At 39.9% G+C, this 9893-nt stretch overlaps 1 protein-coding gene across 4 annotated transcripts in view; it reads right to left on the bottom strand.

Annotated features, from left to right (window-relative positions):
- Positions 1-1898: 1898 nt before the first annotated feature.
- DSCAM (DS cell adhesion molecule) overlaps positions 1899-9893 on the bottom strand; it is a 726986-nt gene continuing 718991 nt past the window's right edge. For all 4 annotated transcript variants that reach the window (XM_073617225.1, XM_073617227.1, XM_073617226.1 and 1 more), the window contains one exon: positions 1899-2615. In XM_073617225.1, the coding sequence (XP_073473326.1) occupies positions 2263-2615 (353 nt within the window). In that variant the 3' untranslated portion in view covers positions 1899-2262. The remainder of the gene's footprint in view (positions 2616-9893) is intronic.

Below are 9893 nucleotides of genomic sequence, written 5' to 3'. Positions count from 1 at the left end.
AGAACTCTCCGATCAAAATTGCCCTCTCGTGGATCTTCATATATCCTGTCGCGGGCGGCAAATTTGAACACAAAGGGATCATACCTGCATTTGAAGGCCACACGGTGGCCTATAGCAGTATTCAGAATGCCACATGTGGCATAGTACATATGGTCTTTCATTCTTATCCCGAGTGGTCTGAACGCTTTGCCAATGTAAAAAGCTCCACATTGGCAAAGGATTATGTCGATTATTCCCTTAGTTTGACATGAAATGTGATGGAGAATTCTATATCTCAACAGGATATATGAAGATCCACGAGAGGGCAATTTTGATCAGAGAGTTCTACAGAGAGAAACCAAATGGATATACGACTTACATGCTACATCATTTCCAGGGCTAAATGATGTTTTGAGCTGTAGACCATTTTTATAGTTGCAAATAAGTATGTGATTATGCCTGTGTTTGCAGATTTTTCATATAATATGTGCTTCATCAGTGCACATATAGTTCTTACCTGTCCCTTGTTTGTTTTTGCTTTTCTGTTTTTTTGTCTCCTCTGTTTAACCGTTATGTTATTCTTGTTGCCTCTGTAGATCTGTCCCTTGATCAGTACCATTACTATGTATACAATGTATACATCTGCTAATATATATTTAATACTTAATATTATTTCATATTTAAAAGAAATTGCTGATATGTATATATATATATATATATATATATATATATATATATATAAATTGTGGACGAAAATTAGAGGTATATATATTAAATAATGTAAACTATTCTTCTTTAAGCTGTTTGTGATATCCATTTGACATGTGCTTCATACCTAACTGCCTGAACCCATCTATATAGGATGGCATTTTTTTGTCAGTTTTTGGGGTGTTAGCTGTTCTGTGTCTGGACTAGTAGGTTAGACATGCCAGCATTCACTTATGTTTTTGGTCTGCTATGCACGGTTGGCCGTGAGTGTTTGCTTCCCGGGTTAAAGATGGGTTTTACTTCCACTTTTGCTCCCCGCAAGGCCTGCAAATTAAAAAAGTGCATCTACACTTAAAAAATTAATAAAATAAAGTATTAATTAAAAAAAAAAAAATATATATATATATATATATATATATATATAAAAAACTGTAGATATGGGGCAGACTAGATGGACCACCTGGTGTATTATCTGCCACTTTACTATGTTTCTCTCTGGAAAATGGAATCAAACATTCTATCCTACAATGCTTTTATAGTATCACATTTTTATTTATTTTTTGCTGTAAATGATGGGCCTAATGTGTAAGAGGTTTTGCAAAGATCAGCACCCACTTTAGCCATTAACATCTATGCTAGAAGGTGCTGAATTTCCACTGAATGACCAAAAAAACCCCCAAAAAACAGAAAACCTGCCTGTGAGTAGCAATCTAGGTAGATACACACTGGGTAATGTACAACATGTGGATCTGAGAGCCCTTAATGATGTTTAATATAGCCCTTCGTCATCACACGTTTGACTTCACAAAAAAAACATTTCTGAAGATTTTCACCTGATAAATTAAAACATCAGAAAAGGAGGTATTATTGAAATTGTTTTCAACATACAGAAAATCAGCAAGCTGTAGTAAAAAAAAAAAAGAAAAGAAACCTATTTAAAGCCTTGTATAGTGCATATTCTATCTATTGGTAAACAACCAAAAAAATAAAAATTAAGTCAGCAAATTAAAGCAGGTATCACAGCAGAAGGCAAGAGACCCTTTATTTCTCAAGGACAAAATTCAACGAGTCAAAGATAATTTAAATGAGAAAAAGTCTATCTTCTCTGATAGAACTCTATGTAACAAAAAATAATGACTTATGAATATTAGTTAAAAAAAGGAATGTTATCTAAATCATTTTTCTCCATAACAATACCATTCAATGTCTGGATATTTTTTTTTACTAATTATTATTTTTTTTTTTTTGTAATTTGGGTGTGCTGGAAATTTTCAAGTAAAATGTTCTCATGCACCAGACTGTAGAAAAGTGGTACAAATGTGGCAATAAAATAACCCAAATCCTTTAAAGAGTTTGACATCCAGGAAGATGAATGTTGTATAGGTGATCCAAAGGGGTAAAATAAAAATAATGAAGAGTCTTTGCACTGTCTGTAAATTCCTCTTTTAAATGTTTTGGCAATCCTTTTTTTTTCTCTTTTGTTTAAATTATAAATGTTGGAATTTCGTAGAAAAAGGTAGCTTTGATTTGCATTTGTTTGTTTTTTTAGTATTTACAAGCTTTTTTGTTTAGTTGTTATACCAGGGTATAGGATTTTGTGTAAGGGTTGTTTCCTTTCAAGTGACCCCTGGAGTCCAGTAGCGATTCTTGTGAACTGCTAATTTTAGCTGCCTGTCCTAGCTCTGTGGCTTCTCGTGGCGGTACCGGTGCAGCCGCCGTCGCCCCAGCACTGGACTGCCATGACTGTACTTCCCTTGCTGATGGGTTTTCCATGGGTATTGGTTCCAGAACTGTGGGCCGCTTCAGGGTTCGGCTTTTTTGAGGTTCCAAGCAAGCCTGCCCTAAGCCCAAGTCTCTGCTAGTTCCTGAAGCACCTCTATTTAATAAAAAGTCCATCCTAAGGTACGGCGGTAAGTTCATCACGTCACCTTGGAAAGAACCAGAAAGAACACAGAGGTTAGACAGTCAATAATTACATTAAAAGCTTGTTAAAGTGCTGGAACTACAGACTTGCTAATTTGTCAAGATAAAGATAAAACTATTCTTCTGTTGTATTCCACTATCTCATTGTCCAATCCTCTTGTAGACCAGAAGCCCAGGAAAGTTAAGCCTTGGCTAGGGTGAGTGAAGAAATGTCATCACCACATCAAGGATTCCACGAAAGGTTCCAAAGCTTTAGTTCGTGGTCACATGATAAATATACAGCTGTATAGTTATCACGTGACCACGGAATAAAACTTTGGCCACTTTCAAGATGTGCTAATGATATTTCTTCACTTTGATCATCTACGGTTTCCAGCCAATGGTCATTACAGCACCCAGCATCACTGAACAGCTGTTTTTCTTGAATGTGTGCATGTAGAACATTGCATTTGGATTGGCTAGATGAGGGATATCTATGCAGTAACAAACCCTTTGGGAAAATAAGAACTGAAGGTCCCGGGAGCCGCACATCAGAACAAGACCTGCTATGTGTGAACAAGTAGCATTCTCAGCCCAGATCCCTGCCAGCCCACGCCCCCCCAACACGTTTCGCTCCGCCCACCAGAGCTTACTCATGGAGACCCATGGCTCCTGGGACCTTCAGTTGTTGACTATCATTGTCTGGAGCAGTCTGGACCAATTCCATGCAGTCTGAGTGGCTCACATACACACCTTGGGTTTCCTTTGGGAACATACAAATATATAAACAAATATAACAGATACATTGATAAAAACAGATATTTATTATGAATCATCAGTAAAAGACAGGAAACATGAAATATACATGATATGAACAACTGAAAATACACCAACTAAAACAGCAAGATGATGATACATCCTGGTATCCTCCACCCGGTGCATTTCAGAGACTATGTGGCTCCTTCATCAGGTTATAAGAGGTAACCTTGTAGTCGTTCATTGATGTATCAAAGAACATCCTATGTTTGGTTTGAAAACAGAGTCTCAGAACTTTCTGCCTTTCCACCCAACCTTGGAGGTAATGTATGTTGTACTAGATAGAAGAGCCAATTGTAAAGAGGAGCAATCAAAAGGAGGCAAACAGGGTCCTGCACCTAAGGACCCATTATGGAATGGCTGACCTCACATTGAGTAGTAATATGAGTATGGGCCGGCTTTAGACAGCAAGCTAAAATGAGGTGTCCTCCATAAAATTGTGCAGCAGGGACTGTTTACCAGGTCTCAGTGCCCCCTGGTTTCCCTGGTGCTCCTCTTTACGATTGGCTTTTCTATCTAGTACAACATACGTTACCTCCAGGGTTGAGCGGAAAGGCAGAAAGTTCTGAGACTCTATTTTTAAACCAAACATGGAATGTTCTTTGATACACCAATGAACGACTACAAGGTTACCTCTTATAACCCTGATGAAGGAGCCACATAGTCTCTGAAACGTGTCGGGTGGAGGATACCAGATTGTATTTTGATACATGATACTTGAGTTGCAGCAGTCCACATTATTTCCTTTAGGCTGAGCGCAAGAATATATTTTATTTTATTTATTTGTGACTTTATTTGGATACATTATTTTTTTCAGCTGGCCAATAATGGATACCTTTAAATATCACAGTACACGTAAAATCAACGTGGAAGAAGTATTTGATAATGCCACTTCCGAATCTTAAAAACATTCTAGTAGCAGAAATGCATGCCTCTTGAGATATCGCCTTTTTAGAACGAAAAAAGGATCTCCAATCCCAGAGGACTCCATTTGTGGGGAAATCGCTTCGGGCGGAGTCTGACTGTGACGTCATCACATGGCGGCAAGTCGGCTGATACCGCGGACAAATCGTTTACCATTGCTGCCTATTTGTATCTGCCTTAATAAGTGCAATTCCTTTTTTTAATAAAGTTGACTTGCCTGTACTACGCTATGAGACTTCTCCCTATTTGTACTTTTTATATGCCTTTGTGGAGAGCGGCATTCTGATCCTAAAGGGCTGGTTCATGCAATCCATTGATGGAGGTATACTATAAGAGGTCTTTTGCCAGTGAGGGAGATAATCTTGGAGATGGCGATTGTGCGCTTTTGATCTCTGTAATTTACAGAGATAATTTCTATTTGGTAAGAGGCCCCTCATTTTCTCTAATGAGTCCCTTTGAGCACTGGAGCAGTGTTGAGTGGAATTCTTTTAAGCACTGAGCACCTTGTCACCATCGACTGCATATGGATTATTACTTTATTAGATTTTTTTTTGGTTGACTTTAATATCATATTGAGAATTACTGTATACTTTTATATTAGGATTTTTTTCACATTTGCCGATATATTTTTTTAATATTTGTGTGTGTGACTTCAAGTGTTAACACATATTAATTGTATTTTTTATATGTGCACTTTTGCACTTATTCGTGAATTTGTTTATTACGGTTTTGAGGTTCAAAGGGACAACGCACCTTTTTTTATTTTAGCATGGTTTATGGGCCTTATATTCCAGATACTGTACTTGAGTTGCAGCAGTCCACCTTATTTCCTTTTGGCTGAGCGCAGGAATTTTATATATTTGTAACAAAATAGAGTCAGGCTGAGCACAGCTCATCTATTTACAGGAAGCTTTGTATTTTATGAATGATTACAAAGATTCCTCTGATTGGCTGACGCAGAGATCAGTGATGAGTCAGCAAATCAATTCATAGAATGCAAAGCTTCCAGTGAAGAGCTGAGCAGTGCTCAGCCACTCTATTTTGTTGGGGTAGTGGGATCGGAAATCTCTGTCCAACTGCCGGAACACTATATGTACTTGAGGCTATGTACAATTAATGTAGTGCGCCTAGCAAGCGCACCTGATAATGCAGTAAATAGTTTGCTTGGGCCAGTTTGGACTAAAACAAACTTTTTAAAAGGACATTAAATGTGGAGTTTGGCTTTAAGGCTATGAATAAGGTTGAGGAGGGGCAGCATTTGTGATATGGAGTTAAGATCAAGAACATGAATTCAGAGTAACAGGAGGAAAGTTCAAAACTAACCTTGGAAAGTATTCTTTTACCGAAAGGTTTGTTCATTTTTGGAACAGACTTTCAACAGAGGTAGTGAGTCTTTCAACAGTAAGTATATTCAAACATGCTTGGGATAGCCATAGATCTATACTTAGACAAAAAAAGTTTTATATCTATGTAGCCAGGTGCAGTTAGCTACTTTGCCACTAGGTGGTTCTGTACCAAAATAGTGTCTGGTTACAGAAGAGAGTCTCATCAGATGCTAAGCCCCTTCTAGGTAGAACCCCCTGCAGTGATGTCAGGGGTTAGTCAGCACCCACATATAAGTCAGGTAGGGAGGAGCACAGACACACTTGGGACATGGGAGCTAAACACCCCACACCTATGTGGATGTAACTGGCAAGTATAGGCCCTGGACAGGAGAGGAGGCCAGGAGGGGAGGGCCTATACTCAGGAGGAGCTGGCTGTAGTATTTTATCCCTTATGAAGGAGGGGCTAGGGTGGATTGCCAAGCGTTCCCTGTGTGAGACTGCTTTCCTGGAGGGTTCGGGCAAAAGAAGTGACTAGTGAGGAGGTGACTACAGAGAGCATGGTCCTATTAGAACCGATGACACTGGATAGAGGAGAAACGTTCAGGGAGATGGCTGCTGGGGTGCTGCATATGCTTTCACTTGTGGCTACTGCGGACAATCCACTAAATGTGATTGTGAAATGTCAAGTGACTTCAGAATATATGTCCTTGTGATGCAACAGTAATGCCATTTCCTGACTTCCACCAGTAAAGTGCAGCAAAACTACTTCTAGGTGTGGAAATTCCTTCCTTTGGGGATATGAAGGTCAACAGCTGGGAAGGTCATGTGGAGGTCTCAGGCATGAAGTGAGGCACAGGATGGTGGAGGGTTCAGCCTCAGCAGGACGGACAGTGTTCTAGCAGGACAGAAGCAGGGTTATGGACTTGTGCTCTTGGTGCCAAATACAGCCAACCACAAAGCCCCTCTTACATATACAATATATTACCAAAAGTATTGGGATGCCTGCCTTTACATGCACATGAACTTTAATGGCATCCCAGTCTTAGTCCGTAAGGTTCAATATTGAGTTGGCCCACCTTTTGCAGCAATAACAGTTTAAACTCTTCTGGGAAGGCTCCACAAGGTTTAGGAGTGTGTCTATGGGATTGTTTGACCATTCTTCCAGAAGCGCATTTGCAAGGTCAGGCACGGATGTGGATGAGAAGGCCTGGCTCACAGTCTCCTCTCTAATTCATCCCAAAGGTGTTCTAGTGGGTTGAGGCCAGGACTCTGTGCAGGCCAGTCAAGTTCCTCCACCCCAAACTCGCTCATCCATGTCTTTATGGACCTTGCTTTGTGCATTGGTGCTCAGTCATGTTGGAACAGGAAGGGGCCATCCCCAAACTGTTCTCACAAAGTTAGAAATTGTCCAAAATGTCTTGGTATGCTGACACCTTAAGAGTTACCTTCAGTGGAACTAAGGGGCCAGGCCCAACCCCTGAAAAGCAACCCCACACCATAATCCCCCTTCCACCAAATGATTTGGACCAGTGCACAAAGCAAGGTCCATAAAGACATGGATGAGCGAGTTTGGGGTGGAGAAACTTGACTGGCCTGCACAGAGTCCTGACCTCAACCCGATAGAACACTTTTGGGATGAATTAGAGTGAAGATGGCGAGCCAGGCCTTCTCGTCCAACATAAGTGCCTGACCTCACAAATGTGCTTCTGGAAGAATAGTCAAACATTCCCATAGACACTCTCCTAAACCTTCTGGACATCCTTCCCAGAAGAGTTGAAGCTGTTATGGCTGCAAAGGGTGGGCCAACTCAATATTGAACTGTGTGTAAAAGGCAGGTGTCCTAATACTTCTTTTGATAATATAGTGTGTGTGTATATATATATATATATATATATATATATATATATATATATATATATATATGAATGTATATATATATACTGTACAAATAAATATATAGAAAGTGGATGAACCACTTGGTCTTTTTCTGCCGTCACTCTTCTATTTTTCTAGAAGTCATTCCTCTGTCGTTTGCACACAACAATCCATCACATCAAAATTGCAATTATATCAACGTTTAAAATGGCGGTCTTATTGGTTACAGATACATCAAGCCAAGAAGTCAATGTACACAGGAACAGCAAATTTCCACCAAATGAGCTGTTCTTAATGCTAATCGGATTTCCATTTAAATATTATCAATCGCTACTTCTCTTAACACGATAAAATAATTATAGGGGCTGCTGAAAGTAGCAAGGACGACACAATAAGAACTTGCGCTTACGTCCCTGAATAAAAGAGGATTTATCTGTCTCATTCTTCCGGCAATTTGTTATAGCACAATGAGGCTGGGAGATCTTGTTTTCTCAGACAAAGCTTTTATTAAGTTTTGTGGCACGGTTGAGTTCCCCGAAGTTCTAATTACCTTCTTTCAGCGTCTCGACATCTTATTACCAAAGAGAGTAAACCTATCAACCACTTAAAACCTGCAGAAGAGCAAATTTCAATAATTCATGCGTTAAAAACTAATTAGCAACAAAATGATAAATGATAAATTGAGCCTAAACTTTTAATTTGATTCGGAGGTGGACAAAGCCTCGCAGCCCGGAGTGTATCAACAAAAAAGGTGACGCGTGCCTACTGCTGTCCACTGAAAGAAATTATTTTAGGCGCTCCAATGGGTTTTAACCACTTCAGCTACTGAAGATTTTACCCCCTTAATGGCCAAGACATTTTTTTGCGATTCAGCACAGCGCTATTTTAACTGGTAATTGCGCGGTCATGCAACATTGTACCCAAACAAAATGTATGTCCTTTTTTTCCCCACAGATAGAGCTTTCTTTTGGTGGTATTTGATCACCAATGAGTTTTATATTTTTTTATAAATTAAAAACAAAAAAAAAAAAAACGACCAAGGTTTTCCACATGACCCTGGTTGAGAAAGACTGAATCTACACTGTCCCAAAGAAACCCAATGTGTGAGCCGCTCAGGCTAAGAGGAAGGCCATAGTGTCCACTGCTGTGGGTGCTGGCTTGGGAGGGAGCTTGTCTCAGCTCCTACCATCGCTTAGTACAGAAGAGAAACCTCCCTACAGCAGCACATAGAAACGATCCCGTCAGTCTATGGTGTGTGGCAAACCCCTCAAAATCATGAAACTGCGTTATCTTAATTAATGTGACAAACTACACAGCCGCAGCTTTCTTTGCGAGACACACACAACACCAAATCACTTATCTATAAAGCTGCGTTCATGATATAGATTAAAAATATAACTTGTAAAAAGAATATATAAAATATATTGAATGAAGGGATCCGTGAAAAAGTCTATTCACTATTGAGTGCACCTCCCATCACCATTCAGAGTGTCTGCTTACCGGAACACATTGACCTCCTATTATGGAAGGTCAATCTCGCCTGTAGCCAGGGCCTTTATCCCTCCAGAACAGATGGGAACACACCTCTTTGTTGGTAATCGAGGTTAGAAGCTCCCCATGCAAGAATAATAAAAGCTTGCCATGGTATAAAATCCTTTATACATTTATTATGTATTTCAAACCTCGGATACTGATCAGATGGCCGATCCTAATTGATCAGTATCCGAGGTTCAGACTGAGGTGTGGCTATCTAGTGTTGTCTCTATTTATATCGGTGAGTCAGTACGCCGTCTGTGCCCCAGGACGACATCATCTTGTGACGAAACGCGTCAAATGGAGCGACGTGCTGACGTCACCACGTGCAGAAGACCCCCGAAGGCCGGGCTGATTGCATAAGCCGGCCGGCTTTTTGCTATACAAGTGAGTTTCCTAGGATTTTGATATAAGTGCAATCTTTGAAATACATAATAAATGTATAAAGGATTTTATGCCATGGCGAGCTTTTATTATTCTTGCATGGGGAGCTTCTAACCTCAATTGCCAACAAAGAGGTGGATTCCCGTCTATTCTGGAGGGATAAAGGCCCTGGCTGGGTTATAAGCTACAGGCGAGATTGACCTTCCATAATAGGAGGTCAATGTGTTTCGGTAAGCAGGCACTGAATGGTGGAGAATTTCACTCAGGCTCACGCTAATTTCGGTGATGGGAGGTGTACTCAATAGTGGATGGACTTGATTTTTCACAGATCCCTTCATTCAATATATTTTATATATTCTTTTTACACGTTATATTTTTCATTTATATCACAAGCGCAGCTTTAAAGATAAGTGATATGGTGTGTAGCAACCTCATCCTGGGCTCCAA

This window comes from Aquarana catesbeiana, linkage group LG02 (genome assembly GCF_042186555.1).
Source record: "Aquarana catesbeiana isolate 2022-GZ linkage group LG02, ASM4218655v1, whole genome shotgun sequence".
NCBI classification, from domain to species: domain Eukaryota; kingdom Metazoa; phylum Chordata; class Amphibia; order Anura; family Ranidae; genus Aquarana; species Aquarana catesbeiana.
This window is presented reverse-complemented; position numbering and strand designations above follow the sequence as displayed.